The sequence below is a fragment of the Phyllobates terribilis genome, unplaced genomic scaffold, assembly GCF_046119375.1.
Source record: "Phyllobates terribilis strain yellow unplaced genomic scaffold, ASM4611937v1 Scaffold_4__5_contigs__length_816908805, whole genome shotgun sequence".
Classification (NCBI taxonomy): Eukaryota; Metazoa; Chordata; class Amphibia; order Anura; family Dendrobatidae; genus Phyllobates; species Phyllobates terribilis.
Window position 1 is genome coordinate 604292561 of NW_027362764.1, and position 22449 is coordinate 604315009.

Consider the following 22449-nt stretch of genomic DNA (forward strand, 5'->3'; position numbering starts at 1 on the left):
AAGTCCCCGAGCACAGTACTAACCATATCTTCCCTTTCCTCTACGGGTCGATGGTCTTCTTGTTCCTCTTCAGGGTTCCTCAGTTGTTCGGGACACTTCTTCAGGTGGTCCCGGGATACAATGGCTGTAGTTTCCCCTCCGTCTTTACTGAAGGTACAAACCTTCGGGTTCTCGTGGCTTGAGGGCAGTACGGTGTACGGGTCCTTCTCCCACTGGTCGTCCAACTTGTGGAGCCGTCTCTTCCTCTTCAAGACCTGCTCTCCGGGTACCAGGGGAACAGCGGGAGCATACTGGTTGTAAGTTTTCTCTTGTCTTTTCCTAGCCTGACAGAGACTTCGCTCCACGCTCTCCTGTACTCTCCGGTACTGCTGCTGCCTCTCTGTGTCCCAGTCTGCTTCTGGTGAAGTGTCCTCGGGTGTCAGGACTCCCATTTCCAGGTCAACAGGTAACTTACCAGGTCTTGCCCTCATTAGGTAAGCCGGGGTACAGTTGGTGGAACCTACCGGGATGTGGTTGTATAGGTCCACCAGATCGGGCAGCTTCTCAGGCCACAGACTGCGTTCTTCCAGGGGCAATGTTTTCAGAAGATCCATTACCACCTGGTTCATTTTCTCACAAAGTCCATTAGTTTGCGGATGATAGGGTGTCGTCCTTATCTTCCGGCAGCCATACAGAGTGCAGAATTCTTGGAAGACCTCCGCTTCAAAGGCAGGTCCCTGGTCTGTCAACACTTGGTCCGGGTACCCGTGTGGACGGCAGAAATGCTGCTGGAAGGCTCTCGCTGCTGTTCGAGCTGTTAAGTCCTTGACGGGGACGACAACCAAGAACCGGGAGTAGTGATCCACGATGGTTAGTGCGTAGACGTAGCCACTTCTGCTTGGGGTCAGTTTTACACGATCCAAGGCTACCAGTTCCAACGGCTGCCGGGTGACGATGGACTGCAGGGGAGTCTTCTGGCTGGCACGGTCCTTCCTTCTTAGGTTGCACGGGCCACAGTCTCTGCACCACTTCTCAATGGTTCCCCTCATCCCTACCCAGTGGAATCGCTCGCGCAGCAGGAACTCCAGCTTCTTCCACCCGAAGTGTCCAGCTCCGTCGTGGTATGCCTCCATCACCATGGCTGCGTCTCTTCGTGGCACCACTACTTGCCAGAGTAGTTCATGCGTCCGGGAGTTAACCATTCTGCGGCACAACTTCCCCTTGTAAAGGAACAGTCGACTCCTCTCTGCCCATAGTTGTTTGGCTTCCTCCGGAGCGTCTGGTTCAAGGCAAGCCTCCGGGCGAGTCAGCATCTCCTTCACCAGTCGGACGGCAGGGTCGCTGTCTTGCGTTTCCGCCCAGTTGTAGTGAGGTAAGGGGTTCAACGTAGCAGCCTGCTTACTCCTTACCCGGTGGGAATACTGGATAGTCCCATGACGGTGGAACGCAGGGAGTTCAACTTCTTCCAGTCCCTCCGGATCTTCTCCTTCGTCCGGCAGGTTGGGCATCCTGGACAGGGCGTCCGCATTGGTATTGGAGCGTCCGGCCCGGTATTTGATTGTGAACTCGTAGTTGGACAGACGGGCCATCCACCTCTGCTCCAGGGCACCGAGTCTTGCCGTGTCCAGGTGTGTCAACGGGTTGTTATCCGTGTACACGGTGAACCGGGAAGAAGCGAGGTAATGCTTAAAGCGCTCGGTGACTGCCCATACTACGGCCAGGAACTCTAGCTTAAATGAGCTGTAATTCTCGGGGTTCCTTTCAGTGGGTCGCAGCTTTCGGCTGGCGTAGGCGATTACTCGTTCCTTCCCCTGCTGGATCTGGGACAGTACGGCTCCTAGCCCGATGTTACTGGCGTCGGTGTAGAGGATAAAGGGCTGGCTATAATCCGGGTACGCCAGGATTTCGTCCCCCGTGAGGGCCATCTTCAGCTGGCGGAAGGACTCTTCTTCCAGCTCCTCCCATTTGAAGGGCGGCTTCTGGTTCTTGGCCTTCCGGGACTGGCCTATCAGGAGGTCCTGCATAGGTGCTGCCTTTTTGGTGAAACCGGGAATAAACCTTCGGTAGTAGCCTACCAACCCGAGGAACTGCCGCACTTCTTTTACGCTGGAGGGGCTTGGCCATTCCTTAATTGCGGTGATCTTATCAGGGTCGGGAGCCACTCCGTCAGCGCTCACCACGTGTCCCAGGTACTGCACCTTTGGTTTCAGGAGGTGACACTTGGAGGGTTTCACCTTTAGGCCGTAACTCGCCAGAGCTTCGAACACTCCCGCCAGGTGTTTCAGGTGGTCCTCATACGTCTTGGAATATACGATGACATCGTCCAGGTACAACAGGACCGTCTCGAAGTTTCTGTGGCCCAGACAACACTCCATTAGTCGTTGGAAGGTTCCTGGTGCGTTGCAGAGTCCGAACGGCATGCAGGTGAACTCGCTAAGTCCCATCGGGGTGGTGAATGCGGTCTTCTCCCGGTCCGCCTCTGCTACAGGAACCTGCCAGTACCCGCTAGTGAGATCCAAGGTAGAGAAGAAGTTAGCAGATCTTAAAGCAGCCAATGACTCCTCTATCCTTGGTAAGGGGTACGCATCCTTGTGTGTGATACGGTTGATTTTCCGGTAATCTACACACATCCTCATGGTGTTGTCTTTTTTTCTGACTAAGACTAGTGGAGCTGCCCAGGGGCTACAGCTATCCCTGATCACCCCAGCCTCCTTCATGTCTCTAAGCATCCCCTTGGCGTGTTGGTAGTGTGCAGGGGGTACGGGTCGATACCTCTCTTTTATGGGAGGATGGTCTCCCGTGGGGATGTGGTGTTCTACCCCCTTGACTCGCCCGAAGTCTAACGGGTGTTTACTAAACACTCTCTCGTACTCTTGAACCACCCGATAGACTCCTTGTTTCTGATGTGAGGGAGTGGAGTCAGTACCCAAATGTAGTTGCTGACACCAGTCCTCCATTGTCTTCTTAGAGCCGTTACCTTCCTCCGGGTGAGATGGAGGCAAGGGTTCCACAGATTGTATAGCATTTTGGTTAATGGTATATAATTTGGCTAGCGTGGCATACCGGGGCAGGTACACTTCCCTCTTCCCAATATTGATTATGCGAACGGGCACCCTCCCATGGCGTACATTAACCACCCCCCGTGCTGTCAAGATGGTGGGCCTACTGTCTGAGTAAACTGGTTCTACCATTGCCTGGTAATCTCTACCTCTCAGACCAATAGCTGCCCGGCACCAAATCATCATTTCACTTTTTGGGGGCATGGCAATAGGAAAAGGGTCACACATTCTTACGCTACCAATCTCACCGCCGGAGAGTTCCACCTGTTGCCGTCGCATCAGTGCCCGGATCTCTTTCTGGAGCACCCGCTGCTCGCCGGAGCTGGCGTTCTTGGCAACCTGCTGTAAAAGAAAAATCACCTCTGCAAGACAATTTTCAATTACATTAGTTCCTAGAGTTATTTTTGGGTGACTCTCATGTTTGTCAATATCTACAATGATCAGTCCCTGTGCTGCCAGTTCGACTCCACCGATTTTGATGGTCACCTCTTTAAATCCGATCTGTGGCACGGGCTGGCCATTGCTGGCGATGATACTCAAGTCGTCGTCAGGGTAGCGGGTAATATCCGAGTCATTCCAGTACTGCTTGAAGAGCACGTACGGGATGGTGGTGACCTGTGACCCGGTGTCCAGTAGGGCACTCATGGGAATGCCATCCAGTACCACAGGCAAGACTGGACGTCCTCCCACATATCTGTCGCGCCAGTTCGATGGGCCTGGTGATCTTTTTCCTGGGGGTTGGCCCTCTACCCCAGGTTGTGCCCGTTAAAAGAACAGTACCTTGCCATATGTCCGGGTTGATTGCAGCGGCGGCAGATGGGTCGTCCGTCTTCGCTGTATCGGTCACTGGGTCTTCCTCTGGCCGGTGGGGTCCTCCTTGGTCGACGCCACGGGATGTCCTCCGGTCCGGATGCCAGCTGGATCTTCCCTGGGGTGGAAACCTGTAAAGACTGCACAGTTCGGGTTAGCGCAGCAACGCTCTTAGCTAGCTCTTGGACCTGATGGTGTAGGTCTGGAGCCGGGTCATTGTCCAAAGCCTGCGCATCAGCTCCCACAGGCCCTGCCGACAAGGGCGCCGCCTCCTGGTGGTAAGTGATAGCTGGGCGCCTGTGGGTCACAACGCCACCCGGTGCCGGTTCTCGGAGCACCCGGATGGCTCTGTCCTTGAACTGTGCAAAGCCCAGATGGGGATCCTGTAAGGCCATCGCCCACAACTGGGTTCGGTGGGCATTACAATATAGTCCCTCTATAAATTGTTCGGTCAACAGCCTGTCCTCGTTTCCCACTCCATCAGGGTCGGTCTGCTTAATGGCCCTCAGGGCCTCTTGTAGGTTTAGTGCATAGTCCCTTATACTCTCATGCGCTCGCTGCTTGCACCCGTAGAATCTAAGCTTAATCTCGGCTGAGGTGCGGGTATCAAAGGTATCCTTCAGCCGGGTTAGTATCCCTGCGACAGTCTTCCTCCCAGGTGGCCAGGATTTTACTTCCCTTTTGGCTGCCCCGGTTAGTTGGGCCACCAGGATGCTCACTTTTTGCTCTTCTGTGAGGGGGTACACCTGGAAGAGGCTATCCAGCTTTTCTCTAAAGTCATGCAGGGTATGTGACTCCCCTGAGTACTGGGGTAGCCAAGCTGCTCCCGGGATATAGGGCATGGTGAAGGGCATAACTGCAGCAGCGGTGGCGCTGGCGGGGGTTGAGGCAATGAAGCTCTCCTCCGCATCCGACATCTTCCTCCCCCCTAGTGGACCGTGGCCTACCTTGCGATGATCCTGTTCCGTAGGCCGCGGCTCCGCAGTAGATCGTCAGGGTTGAGGACCTTCCGTCGCGCTCCGGTGACGTCGGCGTCTGCTGGGCTCCTTCCAGGACCTTACGCAACGTTCGGACGTGAGGCGGGGCTTCAGTTCTCGCCCGCTTTCGGAGTCCACGCCCCTCTTCTTCCCGCGCGGCGTCCTCAAGATGGCGTCCAACGGCGGGAAAACTCCACGGATGGCGGGAAGAAGGCTGAAGATGGCGCCGGATGGCGGGAATCTTCACAGATGGCGGGAAGAAGGCTGAAAATGGCGCCGGATGGCGGGAATCTTCACCGATGGCGGGAAAACTTCACGGATGGTAAGTTTTAAAAGTCTCTTTTTCAGGCACGCAGTACCCGGTGGTTGCGGGCACGAAATCCTGCCGACTACGCCAAAGTTGACGCGCCCCTGGGCCTGCTGTGTCGCGCAGCGTCTCGCGCACGGGGGCTTACCCGGAACCGGATCAGATGAGGGTTGTAGTCTCCGAGTGGCGGGGACCCGGTCCGTGCCCAGGGAGTCAAACTCAGTGTGTGGCAGTCTTGATAGGTGTTATTTGAGTGTCGACTACGCCACCCGTTGATTTGCAGCTATGGAGCTGCCGCTGCAGGGCAGACCGCTGAGGCCGGTGTAGAATTGTGCAGCGTGATAGTATAACCCCCAACGGGAGGGGTATGGCCTCAGGGCAGCCGACGTGGAAGATGGGGGTAGCAGGAACCACTCAGAGACGGTGCGGTGTAATTCAGGGTCTTTACTGGTAACAACGATAGACCCTCCCGGAGTACTTGCTAGCGAACGGGGCCTGGTCAGTCCTTGAGCAGATGGGATCTCCCCTGGCCAGGCGGAGTTGTAGGCCTCCCAAACTGACTGTACTCTTCTGGCTACCTTGCTAGAAGCGGATATAAGTAGCCCACGTCCCTGAGTGTGCCGTGTGGTGCTCACCCGTATGGCCGGTGACTCGGGGCCTTCTAATGGCTTCCGCTCCACGATGGCGGTGCTGGTCCCACGCGTGTGACCTTGCCTTCGGGTTTCTGGGCCTGAGGACCTGAAATCCCCTGCCGGTCAGCTTCTGCTGCTGGGTAAGAGTTAGTCCCCACAGCCTCGGACTTCGGGTCCGGTAAGAAAGCTTCTCAGTCAGGGCGAGCTCTGCAGCTGCCAGCACCTGACTCGTAGTAGTATTGCTCCCACTGAGCTTCTGCTGTTTCTTCCTATGACTGTTTCTCGTCTCTACTTCTTCTCTACTCCTAACCCTGCCTCAGCCCCGGGTTTATATAGGGGAAGTTCTTCCCCTCCCAAGACTGGGCAGGAGGTGTGGCATGCACAGGATCCCTGACCAAAGGACCTCCCACCTGCTCTCAGACATAACATTACATTACTGTGGGAAACCAGACCCCTGGGGTGCCACATATGTACACAGAGCTATATAATATGATGACTGCAATATATTAAGAGAATAAAAAGTTTGATGGGAGGAGGAGTGCTTCTTTAACAGTGTGACATAGCATCTGTAGTCGGCACCATACTCTGTTTACATCCGGTTTCTGCAAGCAGCTGATCGGTGGTGTTTCAAGGAGAATGCTAATCTGATACTGATGACTTAAGTGGTGAAAAGCCCCTATAATGCTAGGGACATAAGCCAGCCCCAGTAACTGTGATTGTAATAATGTGAGGTGCCCAGCAGTCAGAACCCCACTTTTCCCTCATTTTTCAGCCATTGTTTAATGCTGTCATTACGTTCAGCTTCATTCAAAACAATCAGGTTCTAATTATTCACATATCAGTATGTGGGGCATCTCCAGGACGTGAACTGTTCTCTCCGCCTATAACATAGTAAGTCACCGCATGGTTGGAACCTCCCTATGCCGAATTACATGCAGCAAGTTATTCGTATGCGTAACTAGCAGCTTGTCTTTTCTATGCAGTTAGGGTAAGTAAAATGCAGTCCACAACCTCCACAAAGCTATGAGATATTTTATTAGCTAAAGGTTTAAAGGGAGTCTGTAGCCAGGTTTTTGCTATGTAATCTGAAAGCGGCATGATGTAGGGGCTGAGATTTTGATGCCAGCCATGTGTCACTTACTGGGCTGCTTGCTGTCATTTTGATACAATCCCTGTTTTCTCTGTGTAGCCCGCCCCCTCCACTGATTGGCAGCTTTCTGTCTACACTGTACATTGACAGAAAGTTGCTAATCAGTGGTGGGAGTGGGGTTACACAGAACAGTTGACTAGGAGACATGAGGCAGCTATTCCTGTAGTAACCTCTTGCTGATCATACATTCATTTTAATGAAATTGCAACACATAGCCAAGTAAGTGACACATCTCTGGACTCAAGCTTTTTGTCCCTACCTCATGCTGCTGGCAGACTACGTAGCAAAAACCTGCTGATATGTTCCCTTTAATAAATCTATTATCTTTTTAATATTTTTTTTGTTGCTTGCAATACAAAAATCTATTTCTGTACTAAGTAATAAATAATGTATGAATATAAGTCATAGACTGCATTAAGTCAGTTTGGAGAGTTTTTCGCTTTTCTTGCATATCTTCCAAGTCAGTGTAAAAGTGTTCTCAAAGATCTTGTTACTACAGGGATTCTGCTTATGTAGCCTTTTAAAGGGAATCTGTCATCCCCCTGGGCGATATCAAACCACTACTATGGCCATACAGGTGATAGAAAAGTAAATCTATACATACCCGTATGGCCAATAGCAGAGGTCTGATTGCAGAGAAATCTTCTTTTATAAAGTTTCTTCTCCAGAGGCTTGGCAAGCAAACCCCTCCTATCTGCTTATTATGTAGCTAAATCCCTGCCTCTGGGCTAAATTATCATCTCCCCCCTCCTCCCCGACACGTCACAGAGCCCTGTGACTGCACTGTGAAGTGCCCTGCTATCTCCCCATGGAGCGGCCTTTGTTTCTCCCCGGCCCGCACAGCGCCGCAGCCCTTGTATTGGACGCGGCGCTGTGCGCATGCACGGCAGGGGAGACAGCAGGGCACATCACAGGGCAGTCACAGGGCCCTGTGATGGAGGGTGGGGGGGATAATTTAGCCCAGAGGCGGGAGTTTAGCTACATAATAAGCAGATAGGAGGGCTTTGCTTGGCGTCCCCCGGATGCCAACCCTCTGGAGAAGAAACTTAATAAAAGCAGATTTCTCTGCAATCAGACCTCTGCTATTGGCCATACGGGTAAGTATAGATTTACTTTTCTATCAACTGTATGGCCATAATAGTGGTCTGATATCGCCCAGGGGGGTTACAGATTCCCTTTAAAGGGACTCTGTCAGCACAGAATGACTGTTCACACTAAGCCGTGCTGTTTGGTGCATCATGGCGGGGCCAATCTTTTATATACTGCAAAAAAAAAAGGAGCATGGACCGCACCTCCAAAAATCATACATTTGATCTAATGCCTCTTGGCAAAAATATATATAACTGAACATGAGGTTCTTAGTTTAACATTCTCATCAGACTGTATGAAGCCCACTGCCACATCACGGCAAACCTCGTAGTGGGTCCTAACATTTCCTACCTGAACTGGAGCGGAGCCGTGCGCCAACCACCGCACCAGCAGGGCGTGCGGCCTGGTGCCTCACAGCACCCATGCTGCAAGACCGAGTCCTCATGACTCCGGGCCACGCTGCCCCACAAGCACAAAACCACAGCAACAATAGCCGACACCCTGCACCAACCCACATGAAAGGAGCATTGTGGCTCACCTTCCTCAAGCTCTCAAGTGAGAGCAAAAATAGGCTAGACCCTCTTTTATATACACCTTCCCACCTGCTTGTTTTCCTTCTATCTCCAAAATGAAGCCCTGTAGCCAATCCTAACAGCGTGTAATATCCTCCACAGCCAGGATTCAGCTCTTCTTGCAGGTTCCATCAGTCATCACATGGCCACTTCACTCATATGCGGTTTTCATGCTTAGTCACGTGACAACAAGCTTTTCTTAGAGAGAATTAGGAAGAGCAGCTCGTCGGCATGTGACTAAGGCCCTGACCCCACTATCAGTATTTGGTCAGTATTCAGTCAGTATTTTTTCTCAGGAGTGGGAGCTAAAACCAGGTGAGGAACAATCAGAGAAAAGGTATAATAGAAACAAGTCACCAATTCTGCATTTATCACCCACTCCTGGTTTTGACTCCCACTCCTGAGAAAAAAATATTACCCAAATACTGACAGTGGGGACGTGACCTTAGTGTGCAAATAGCATATGTGCTGGGGGAGGGGAGGGGGTGCCAAACTGAATCCTTGCCCCAGGTGCTAGAAGATCTAGATACACCTCTGGCGCCACAGATATTGCCCCAGCAGGCGCTGGAGTAGGACTTGTGGCGAGGCGCACACAGAGGTGTGCACTGCTCGTCCGATGCATATGCCTCTTCACGAATCAGGAGCGTCTGACTCCAGCACACGTCCTTATCAAGGCCGACGTGAACAACGCCTGCCTTGATGAATCTGGTCCTTAGACTAGACCATTTTTTTCTCATTGGCACCATTCTTAGTTGGCTTACTTTGCAACAGTAATTTGTAGCCAATTTTGGTGCATATTGTTGGCTTTTGGGCTACGCCTGTTTTCCTACAGTTTATGCCATACTACTTTGTTGAGTGAGCCAAAAAGTATAATAAATGTGATGCATGGCATGTATTGAATAAGTGCTTTTTTTGTCACAAATTAAGACAGAATTCTGGCACATTTAGCATTAGCATCTTTATGGTTGGTGGAGGATTAACCTCTGGGACTCTCATTGATCCTAAGAATTAAGGAGATGCTGCGCTGTTTTTTTTGTTTGTTTTTGTCCCCCCCCCCCCCCCCGCCCCCCTTACTGTTTTTTCTCTGTAGGGCATCCCCAGCTACCCACTGTGCAGACCACAGTGCACTGTCACCATTTAAAGGGCCACTCCAGCGTTTTTCTTATTTTATTTTGCCGCTCGAGTGATGCTACTAATGTAAGTTCCCTGCACGTATTATCATACTTGCCAACCCATGTCTTCATCTGTTAACGGCGCCATTCTGGTTGGTCATCTGCAGGCTGTGACTTTCTGGATCTCTCAACTCATTGTAAGTCTGATAGCCTGAACGAGGCTCTCACTGACTTATGGGCTCTTTCACACGTCCGTATTTCCGGTACACATGGTGACAGTTTCCACACGTACCGGAGACACTGACACAAGTAGACCCATTCAAATGAATGAGTCTATGCACATGTCAGTGTGTTTCCATGGACCGTGTGTCTGTGTGATCCACAATTGGACATGTCCCTTTTTGGCTGGCAACACGAATCACACTGACCCATTCAAGGCAATGGGTCCGTGTAAACACATACCGCTCACGGATGCAATCCGTGTAACACGTACCGGCGCTTGGGAATCAGCGGTACAGTTAGCGCTGTTCCCAATTGCCGGGTGCTGAACGCTGCCCTCATCATAGTCCCCTGCTGGCGCTGCGATCAGCACTATCAGGAGATAATGATGAGAGTAGTAGTCTGCTCCCCGTGTCTCCACCTGTAAAAATAAGAATAAAATAAAAATCCATATACTCACCTGTCCCAAGTGTCCCACACTGTAATCCATGCGACCGCTCAGCAGATGAGCTGGGGAGAATGACTCCTGCAGCGAGTGGGCCACACAGGTGCACACGGATATCTCCGGTATGGGTTTTTTTTGTTCTGGAAATATCCGGATGTGTGAAACCGGCCTTACTCTGAGAACGTGTGACCTTTACCTCTGACATCCAGTCAGTAAGAAGTCGCGGTCACATGATGGCGATTCAGGACCGAAGTGGCGCCAGGAAGAGCTGAAGACAGCAGCTGGGGAGTATAATACTAGGGTCAGAGAACCTAGAGTAATGGAACCACTACAGCGCTGAAATAAAAAACAAAAACTACTGGAGTGGGTTCTAGTGAATGTAACAACACCGCTATATACCGTACCACCACTAAAAGACTGAAAAGTATGGCACAGGCAAGTACACACCAGCCTGCAACCAATGAAAACATTGAAGAGGATGCAGCATTATTTTGGCAATGGTGCCAAAGTCAGACCCGAGCTGTTCTGAAATTAGTGGCCTATTCAAAGACTGGATAGTGCCCCTTAAACCTTATTCCCAGGGCTGTAATATTGGGCGATTAAAGAGATATAAATCCTGTCCTGTCGTAGGAAAGATAACATGGCCTTACAGAAAGGTTTCCTTGCTTCCTGTGAATCGGGCTTTATTTTGTTTTTGGTACAAAATGCAAGACTCTTGCGCTGACTGATGCTATAGCCATGTGAACAAAGTTTTTTTTTCCAATCAATGATATTAATTATTAATATGTATGGAACAAAGTATAATGACTCCAGAATATTCTATGAGTGCTTTGATTATTGTAGCCTTGTTCAGCTTTGAAGCTCTAAGTAGTGAGAAAGTATGACTAACCCTTTAGGGTCCTCTTTCTATATGAAATAGCATGGAATAGATTAGCACGCAGTCTACAGGGGAGAACACATTTGCACATTTTCCATATTTGCCTCATTCTACTCTTGTCATTCATGGCAGGCGAATAAAGCATGACTTGTTTTAGTAGGACCTATGCAGACCATGGCCAGCTGGAGATGTGATAGCTGGGAAGATACATTGATAGATGCTCGCTGCCTGGCATTTAGCCTGAGTGGAAAGATCTGTGAACGTGCGGTCACAACTATGTGATTGCTGTGTCCATGTAGTAGCTTCTGTGCGCATCTGTGGAGCTAAGGCATATGCTCTCTACAGAGACCTGTGGCCATTCTTCATGTCCAACTCATTAAATATTTTCTAAAATTCCTGATATGTTGATTATATATATTTTTTCCTTATTGTATGTGCATACCACATTCTGCTATTGACTGCTGTTATACACGTTTTGTTTATTTACCATACAAGAGTAATTAAAACCTTAGTTGACGTTTAAGATGCACTTTTCAATATTCCTAATGTTTTCTGACTCTTTTTACCATGTGGGTTATGTTGACATATGTGTTAAAACTTTTAGATATAGTTGTATAGTACGTGCACATCAGCATGTCGTAATTGTACTGTAGCCTTGGCATGTTAAAGTTTACTCATGGGCAGCTTTCTGCATATGCACAGTGTACACAGAGCTGTCAATCAGTGGTATGGGCGGGGTTATACAGAGCTTGACGTTCAGAGAACTGCTAGATCATCAGCAGAGAAAACAGTGCTTTTATCAAAACTGCAGCAAGCAGCCCAAAAAGTGACACATCACTGGAATCAGAGTTTCTGCCCCTACATCATGCTGCGCTCAGATGGGATAGCAAAAACCTGGTGACTGATTCCCTTGAACAGGAGATATTAGCAGCGTGAGATTGGTATAAAATTCCCATGCATAGTACTTAGCAGTAATTCATATCAGAAGTTGCACGCTTGCACTCATATTACTAGCAGAACACAGCATGAGCTCACCATATGGAATGCCAGGGTCTGAACGCGTCTGGCGGCCAGATGAGGCGTGCTGGCAATGTTTTACTAGAATCTAATGCAAGAATATATCATATTGTCATAATGTGTTCTAATATCATGTACTATCCTGATGCTATAGATATTCTCAGTAGATGATTGCTGATATGTGCTAATCTCAAAGTAGTGTGCCACATAAATGTCTATCAGTGCATGTGAACATGGAGCAAGCCCAAGAAGAGTAATATTACAAAACTAGGCAGGATTTAGAAAAAAAAAAAAGCTAGTTTTCCAAAAACTGCACCACACCTGTTTATAGGTTGTGGCCAGTATTGCAGTTCATTTTAATGAAAGTGAATGGGGCTGGGCTGCAGTAATGCTCACAAGTAATGGGCAGGCTTTGAAAGAAACCCAAACATTTTATTCTTTCAACCCTAGGGCCACCATGTACAAAGAAGGATCTGGAAACTTGACAACTAGGAGAAATACCTTTTGAGATAGCATGACATCTGTAGTCAGCCAGCCAGCAGACCACCAAAGTGTGCTTAATAATAATTTTATTTATATAGCACCAACATATTCCACTCACTTTACAATAAAGTGGGGAAATGCACAGACAATAATGACATCACAAAGTAACAGATAGTTCACTAGTTACAGTGAGGGTCCTGCTTACAATCTATAAGGAAATGGGGGGACACAATAGGTAATAAGTGCTCGTCATGTTGGGTCCAGCCATCATTATAATATATAGAGCATTTCAAATAAGCTGCGTGATCCGGGCATCAGACAGTATCTGTAGAAGTACAGTTACCAAGTGATATTGGGTGCATGGAGGCAGATAAATAAGAGGAGCCAGATTCTAAGGAAAATTTAGATAGAAGGAACATGAAAGTGTTAGATAAGTGAGGTGAAAGTCCTGTCTAAAGAGATGTGTATTTTAAACACTATCAAAAATGTGGGGTGTATGTATTAATCGGATCGTCGGTTGTAGTGCATTACAGAAAACTGGCACAGTACAAGAGAAGTGTTGGAGATAGAAGTGGGAGCTTCGGATTATGGAGGATGTTAGTCTTAGCTTAGTTGCAGAATGGAGAGCACGTGTAGTGTTATAGACAGTGATGAGGGATGAGACTTTATGGTAGTGTGGAACTGTGGAGAGCTTTGTGTGGGTGAGAGCGATGAGTTTATATTGTACTGTAGTGGATGGGCTACCAGTGCAATGACTGGCAGAAGGTGGAGGCATTGGTGTAGTGGCTGGACAGAAATACGACCCTGGCTGCAGCATGAGGGACAGATTGAAGAGGAAAAAGTTTGGTAAGAGAGAGACCGATTAGTAGAGAATCGCAGTAGTCCACACGAGAATGTAAAAACTTACTGTCACTCTTATTCAGTTTCAAAGGTGAGTAAAGGTCAAATTCTGTAGATTTTAATATTTATTATTATAGTGCCATTTATTCCATGGCGCTTTACATGTGAAAAAGGGGTGTACATGCAAAAACCATTACAATGATCTTTAACAAAACGTGACGGCGACTGGTACCGGAGGAGCATGTTTTTAAGATGCAGGTAATATGAGCGAGCGAGTGATTGGAAATAGGGAATAAAGGAAAGTTCTGTGTCAAATATAACCCCAAGACTGCAGGTGTGCTTCATCTTCTTCTCTTGTTTTAGTAAAAAATTAATAATTGGAGCGTCTTCTTCTGATCATTTATACAATTGTATACCAACACAATATAATTAATGCATTGTTAAATATAGCTCCTCTGATTAATTGAGCTTATCACATGTTCTGTTCACAGTAAACCGCCGGCGTTAAATACTAGACCTTCTCTAATTGGAGATGTGTATTGTTTGCCTACATTATATACGAAATATATCAATAAGTGCAAATAAGAGAATTTGCAGTATTTGTTTGTTACATTTATGTTGGGATATTAGGAGGCAGTGGCGTAACTTGAAGCTCATGGGCCCCAATGCAAATTCTCTAGTAGGGCCCCTAAGTATCATGGCTCTTACTAGTATTCTAATAAGGCCCTTAGGCTCCGGGGCCCGATGACACTGCACCTATGGTAGTTGGAGGGTCGTGTATATGACCTATGTGTATGATGAGGGCTGCAGCGTTGCATCCATGGTGCTGTGTGGCCAGGAGGATGGTAGCCATGGCCGCAGCTGTGGCCAGGATGTTTCCAGCCCTAGCCCTGCTTGCTGCACATTGCTGGAGAATTGTCTTGCAGTGAATGGATCTTTGTGTGCACAGCTGCATATGAAAGAGCTGAAAGGAAATGGTTAGAGGAAAAGCTGCCTGAGCTGCAGCACAGAGGGAGGAGGAAGAGTCGGAGGGGTGTGCAAAGCAGGGATGGAGGAGAGGGAGGAGGGGGATGTTGTTTTCATCACTTGCTGCTTTATAAGCCGCTGTGCCATTTGCATTCCCCCCATATGTTGTGTGTGTTTCTCTTCTTATTTTAGATACCTCTATTTGATATTAGATGTGGATCCAGGGACTAGATTGCAAGGATCTGGTGAGTTAGCCGGTTGCCATGGTGAGGCACCTGGTCATGTGATCAGGATGCTGCTCCAGGCTGTTTTGACGTCAGGCTATAGACAGAGCTAGAGAGGGAGGAAGAGAGAAGGAGATCCGTGGCAGCAACAGCAGGGTCTCAGCCTAACCGGAGCTTACAAGCTGCAGAAAAGGGGGCTGCCATCCAGAAGCCTCATTCTTCTCTGCCATCCATTCCCTGATTTTATTTAACTCTATTGAATAATTCCTCCCCAGTTGCTGGGACAGCTCCAATGCCGGGTCCTACCCAAACGCTGTCCCCAAATGGAGAAAACAACAACCACGACATCATTCATGATAATGGAAGCATCATCCCTTTTAGGAAGCACACCGTGCGGGGAGAACGCTCCTACAGGTAATCCAATGTCTTGTATGGAGCAGAGCAGGGGGCATTTTATTGGTTGTCATGTATCTGCATTGTCAAAGCTGGTGACATTCAGAGGTTGTAAATGTAGGGTTGGATGTAAAGGCTTATAGGGGTTGTATATGGGATGGTGGGTGATCGCACCATTGGAGAAATGGCAAATAAACTCCTTAGATGCCCCAAATGTTGTAGGTCTTCCCTATCCCCTGCTCCGCAAGGTTTAATGTCACAAGGCGTGTGCTGGATTTGGCTCTGCCTTGTAGCTGGAAGGTTATGTAATTGGAAAGCAATTGATGCCTGGTTACTGTAACAAGAAAGGTGCTAGCATCCGACACATCCTCCTTGAGAAGGAGGCAGACAAAATTTGCACCTTACCAATTATATAATATCGCGGAGAAGCCATGTTTGAGGTCAGTAATGGCTGGTATTACAATTCAGTAGCATTCACGTCTGCTCTTATAGGTGAAGATTGCGCTTTTTCCTTTCCATAAAGCCTGTGTATAATAGAGCGTTGATGAATTCAACTAATTGGGGTTATTGTCCTCCCGCATTTTTGGTTCAATTGTGTGGGGGGGTGAATGGGAAGGGCAGGAATCTGAAGAGTCCAGAGCTTTCTGGCAGCATGCAGCCATCATTTTTTTGTGTGTGTGTGTGTGTGTTTTTTCTTCCTTTCGTTCTTGACATAGATCAAAAACGGAAGGAAATGGTCATGAAACAGAAGTCTTGTGTCTCCTCTCTCTCTGCTGTTCATAAAAATAAGAATTCTTACTGGGCTAAGCTGCAGCCTGCAATGCTCCAGCCAGATTGATAGGGCTTTGTAAAGGTCCAGCTTTGTCATTGGTGGAAGGGTTGATTGTAGAGGTCAGAGGGTCATGGCTTTACTTAACCCATTTCTTCCCTGTGACTATTCATCATTGTATTCAATGTCTTAGGAGGTGGTCTTGCATTGAAGCCGTGTTGATTTATGTGTTTTTGCCCACTGCAGTGGATCATGAGAACGTCCACCTACCCTCCATATATTTCTGTCTCTCTGTGAGATACAAATGGGTTCATGTTTACTTCTCTATGGAAAAGAAGACATCTAGAGCAATCAGTTCTTCACAATGTGTGTAAACATCTTTTCTTCGTTGGCTATTTTCAGCTCTATTGAAGAAAAATGAATTGCATCAGTGCTTCCTAGAAGGGAAGCAGCCCTCGCGGCGGTCTGCTTCTACTACGTACAGTATTGTTTGGCTGGTGGTGTGATTGTCACAGCAAGGTGAGCTTGCTAATGTGGAAAGGGATCTCTAGGTGTCGTAGGGGGCTGGTTTCTGTGTTTTTATAAATTGGATATTGCCATATCTGATGGATGTTCATTAGCGATTAGATAAAGCAGATCATTTATTACCAAGATATGGTACGTGCAGATATACGCGGCTGGTCGAATGGTGGCAGATTATGTTCCACACTGCGCTTTAAGAGTTATGTCCTTATAATAAATGTATGCAGACGTCAGATTCTTCTCACATTGCCAATCACATTCACCATATTGAAGCAGAGCTGTCAGACCATTTACATCTCTGCACTGCTTGATGGGAATGTGAGGATACTCGGACTGCTCCTTTTCTTATTCTTCACTTTTAACACATATCACTAATTGTGGATGGCCAAATGAAATTGTGATTTGCATTAGTATTGTACCACAAAAAAACAGTAGCCTTTAAGGCATTGGACCATTCATTGTCTGTCTGGATTTTCGTTTAGGTTCAACTATGCCATCCAATTGAATTTGTTTACAGTCAGCGCCAAATGAATGTTATAAATTGGGATTGGAGGATGCTAGGACAAGGATCTCCTAAATTATTCCTAGGTGATCCTTGTCCTTGGATACGTCTTTCTTTTCATATCCCCAATCCTCTGGTATGTGACAGGTAGATCCCGATTGTATTTTGGTGGTGCCCTCTTTTTTCCATTTTGTCTAAATTAGGATTGGAGGTCTCTCCCATTTTTGGAACCAAGAAAATGGGGAAAGTGTGTATGTGTACGTACACACACACAAATATTACTAGATATAATATAGCACCAATATTGCCTATTCATACACTGTCGTCATGATAGTAGTATAATTTTCCATTGTATTTCTCATGCCATACAGTTTGACATCCCTGTCCTTTTACACTTGACCGCTGTGGAGAACAAATCTAATGTGTGTCACGGTGATACTGGCGGTACTGACTGTGCTTGCTTCTACAAGAGCGAGAGCATACTGGAGGATAAACTCTCGACGTGTCCACGCACCATGACTAGTAATTTGTGCAAAATAAAAGCATAATATTTTGGGAGCATAATATTATAAGATGGAGAACTGTTTACCTTGTAACATGCAGCTGTTCGATGTTGTAGAAGACACCCCCAGATCCCCAGGTGATGAAGATTTGTGGGCAGTTTCTCCATTTGCCATTCCTACAACTCTGCTCTACATTTATGGCTGATATACAGGGGCATTTATAGTTTTCCAAATATTTTAGGAAGAGAAGATGAAGAAACCTTTTCTGCAGGGTTTAGTAGTGCCAGACCAGGCCATAAAAATTGAGACTTAATTTGTCCATACGCCTAAGAGTAAAGTTGACTAAGCCCACAAATTTCATCGAGTGTATATGATGGCCTCCTGACTTGTTCCTCATAGATTATGGCTGGGGAAGAAGGATTCAGGTATGGTAAATATCAATGTCCAATCCTTTTGCTCTCAAGAAAGATACACCGCCATGATGTGGCTTACTACCCCATCTCCCCATTGAGAACACATGCATGCTTCGCGTCAAGAAAGCATGAGTATGGGAAGGTTGAGAAAAAGCTTTTGGCCTAACAAACATTCATCAGACAGACGGTGTATGACCTTTTTGGAAAATGCTCCGACCTCCTTGTGTTAGTAGCGTAATGATAGGTATGTTTATAGCAGTACATTTCTACAAGTTTCAGATAACCTTCTGACTTTACTTGTTTACTTCTTGATAAATATCAAGACTTGATATAAGGCAGGTGCAAAAAAAAGCATATTCTTTAACAGTACTTGGATTCCATACTGTAACTATCACAGCTGGTACAGGATAAAGCATCAGCTTTTATGTAGATAAATTTATGTAAATAATGTTAAAAGATGAACATAAACGCCTGTGTTTTTATAGTGTGACTGTGTATATTAATAGCCAGCACACAATTGATTCATTTTTTATGAGAAGATCACCAGTGGATTATTGGGTAGGTATACAGTGTACAGATGCTTACACTTACAAGCAGCACATTGCAATCTAATAAGTCAATGAAGACAGTCTTGCATCTTGCTTTTGTCTGCCGCACCACTAGGATCTACAACTTAATAGGTCATTTGGCTTTGAATCAGGATATTGTTAAATGACCTCCATTATATTTTAGTCACTACAAGAATAAATGCCCAAAGGTGACCAAAAAGGCTAAAACATATAGTGTGGTAGTAATAATTGGAAACCTTTTATCCTGCAAAACTGTCGATACTAGTAGGTAGGAGACCTGGAAATCTGCTAAACCATACCACTAGGTAGCAGTTTAGTCTCTACATGAATGGAGAAATTAACTTTTATTCTTACGCACTTTTCTCCTTTAGGTGTTCCACAGGCAGACCCTAAATCCTACATGTTCTCCAGTCTGTGTAGTAGGTGCTCCAAAACCATTCCCCTCTGCTCGAGTGACAGCTGTAAGCCCCTGGTTGGAGACTACAGCCATCACTTCAGAGCAGAGCCTAAAGGTTGTAGACAGGACTGTGGAGTCTGTAAGCCAAACCTCCGACTCCAACTCCGACTCCTCAATTTCCACGACTCCGACTCCCTCATACATGGCTCATGATTAAGTGATAAATTTACTGTAGCGCAGATTCATCTCAGCTGAAAGTCTAGATCAGGAATAGGAAAGACATTTATAGGACATAACTTTCCCAAATTCTTATGACAAATATATTATCCCCAAACTGCATTGAACTACTGTACCCAATTTATTATATATTTTAGGAGTTGGAGTCGGTCCATTTCCAAAATGGACACGGACTCAGACTCCACGACTCCGACTCCACAACCCTGGTTGTAGAGTGCTTCTTTTAGAGACTGGGGAGCCCATCAGTGTTGGGCACCATCCCCGGATAACTTGTGAGAATGACACTACCCATAGTGAAACTTAATTTCTTCATAAATGCTGTAACCCAAACTGTACCCAAAAGTATGTTCAAAGAGGTCTGCAGGTTGCATTTAAAGGGGTATTCCCATCTCCAAGATCCTATCCCAATATGTAGTAGGTATAATAATAATATTAGCAAATACCTCCAATTAGAAATGTAGTATATTTTTTCTGATTTGCTATGTCTCTTTCCTCATGTGCAGGCATCGCAGGACCTTGGGTATCCATGGTTACGTCCTCTGATAAAGTCACAGTTAGCTAGCTGCTAGTGGTCGTAACCGTGGATATCTAAGGTCCTGCGATTCCTGCACATGAGGTAAGAGAGATAGTGAATCAAAAATACTATACTACATTTCTAATTGGAGATATTTGCTAATATTATTATTATTATTACACCTACTACATATTGGGATAGGACTTTGTAGATGGGAATACCCCTTTAAGTTACCAACGTGAAATCTTTAAATATTCAGTGGTTGAATAAGAATGTTGTAATATTGGGCTTTTGGCCATGAAAACTTGGTTTACCCCTGCACATATTTAATGACCTCAGTGATTAAAAGCTTATTCAGGCAACATAATTCTTGTTTGTAAAACACAAATAACATGTTTCAAACCAATATTGTAATCACATACCTGCTTATTTATGTCCGGGTGTTGACCGGAATTGCATGGTAATTGAGTAGATGGGTGGTGACAACAGTTAAAGCCACATTAATATTTATTTATATATAATAATTACCACGTTTCCATCTTTTAGAGAATCACTCACTACTTTTTACTTAAATCCCACGTTTTGCACAATAAACCCCACGTCCTCCTTTTTGACTGTTGGGTTTTCTGTGTAATGTCCCACATTAACTATATGGTATCATCCCGTGGTAGTCAGTCCAAATATTACTTTAATAAGCCAAGAGTCAGAGAAGCGCCAGTTCTGGTCATTGACTATGTGGTTTAAAATTTAGGGTTAAAGCTCTGCAGTCAGCCGTCTATTTTTGTGCATCATTTGGCTTTTTTGCCAGCTGTGGTATCTGTATAGATGCCATGTATCTTCCTGGCTAGACAGCTCAAAATATAAATATTATAGTGAGATGAAGCTAGACACACCAAGGATTTTATGTGCATATTTGCTTTTCTTGTTCTTGGCAGTGCGCACAGATGTTTTAGGATTCTTATTCTTTCTGCCAAGCACCTAAGTATAATAATATGGACACTTAGTATGATCTAGTAAATTGGTTTCTTGGATTTCTGGGCATTACCCAGGAAGAAACATTTGGCCTAACCCTAATAACACTCCATTTTGTGATGAGAGAGGAATGTATTTTGTTGGTGAAAACCAAACATACTTCTTCCAGGAGTTTTCCAGTATCATGTAAATAAAGCTTATTCAGTGTAAAATGGAGAGCCATGGAAATCTCTACTGTGCCTTGTGTTCTCTCTTCACAATGTATGCTGTCATGATCTGTAGTTTTCTTTGTCCGATTTTCTGATTGTTTTCTATAACCTAGTACTACATATGTTGATACAATGTTTCATGTGTTTTGTTCACAACAGTCTTCTGTACTGCCCAATACTTTAGTTTTTAGGGAAGATAAGCTGGCACTGCAACACAGCTGTCTGTAAGCATTAAAAATACATGAGCTCGGGGCATTCATAAGTATGAGGGAGTTGGGAGTGATGGCTGTCGACAATCTGAGCATTCAGTGTATGGGCACCTTTAGTCATTTATGAGAATGTTGTATTGGTGAGATTTAGGCCTTAAGAAAACAAAACCTTTCAGCATTGCTTGGAATTTACTTTCTGAGTATCTGGCACAACCTGTACTTGAGTACTGTACATTGTTATTGCAGTGTCTTATTTCTTAAAGGCTTATTCTCATCTTCTAAGATGGATATAATTGAAAAGTGTGCAAGAACACTCCGATTATTCAAAAATTATTATTATGATTATTAAGTTCAGCGGTGTCCAAACATGCACAGTGCTTACAAGTTCTTCTCTATCGACCTTGAAAGCCCTGCACTGAAGCAGCCTCATCATGGCCATCCTCAGTGCTACTGTTCTCCACCAATACTGCTGTGTGCAGAGGCAAGGTTGCCTCACATAGTACCATAATAGAGAACGCTGTTCTAGAGCCAGCTGCATGTCCGTCAAACAGGAGGCTAGTAAGGAGTGTGTTGCTTTTTTTAAAAAAAAAAAAAAAAGGGGACAAAACTTTTACATTGGCCGAACACCTTTTAAGTTTTGACAATCGCATTTCTTCCTGACCTCCCCTTGCACATGAATACTCAGTTTAGCAGAGTGTACATGTGTTTTCAGTAGGAAGAGGGGGAAATAACAACTGCCAGGCCCCTTAGGTGGTGGCTTTTTCTCTATGAGAACAGTGGATCATTGAAATCCAGCTACCCCCAACATCTACTTTGTGCAGAGTCAAAACCCAACACCCTCGTTCACATAACATGGTCAACTGGTCCCACTGTAATTTTGCGGGTTCAGCCAACAGTCATTTAATGTGTATAGTTTTTCTAGTTTCATTAAAAATCCTATTTTGGAACAATGGCCCACTATTCCAGGAACTAACAAGGTGTTAGTTCTGTTGAAATTTGCTTTATTACGCTGAATTATGCTGAACTATTTCCAGCTTTATTTTGTAAACTGGGAATAAGAAACACATGCGTCTTTATTTCATTTATTTTTTTATTTTGCTTTCAAGAAAAAAAAAATCAGGAGAAGTTGTAGCAAAAAAAAAAAACCTTTCAGTTTATAACAAGAGACATAACTTTTGTTGATTGGCTACTTTGTATCTCGCCACATGTGGGATTGGTCTGTATTGAGTTGAGCGATTTTCTTTGATAGCTAAAAGTTAAACATGTTTATGTAATGCATTTAATAGCAGAGTGTGCGCTCAGTATAGAGTGTACTAGCCACAAATGTGACCTGGTAAATGTAAATGGTAAACATCTGCTATCCATTTTCTTCTGTAACACTCACATCCTTGCTTGTTCTCTGTAACTTCATGGAAAAGAGTGAACAGGGACTGCTTCTACAAAGGGTCCCTTCCTGCACATAAAATCATCCTGTTTCCTTGA

The 22449-nt window shown here is 45.9% G+C and overlaps 1 protein-coding gene across 4 annotated transcripts in view; it reads left to right on the top strand.

Moving 5' to 3' along the window:
* MAPRE2 (microtubule associated protein RP/EB family member 2) overlaps positions 1 to 22449 on the top strand; it is a 208835-nt gene that overhangs the window by 81532 nt on the left and 104854 nt on the right. Inside the window, exon 1 of one of the 4 annotated variants that reach the window (XM_073679265.1) lies at positions 14680 to 15172. The exons of the other annotated variants lie outside the window; for them this stretch is intronic. Coding sequence (XP_073535366.1) covers positions 15051 to 15172 — 122 coding nt within the window. The 5' untranslated portion in view covers positions 14680 to 15050. Of the gene's footprint in view, positions 1 to 14679; positions 15173 to 22449 lie in introns of those variants that run through there. 4 annotated transcript variants of the gene reach the window in all.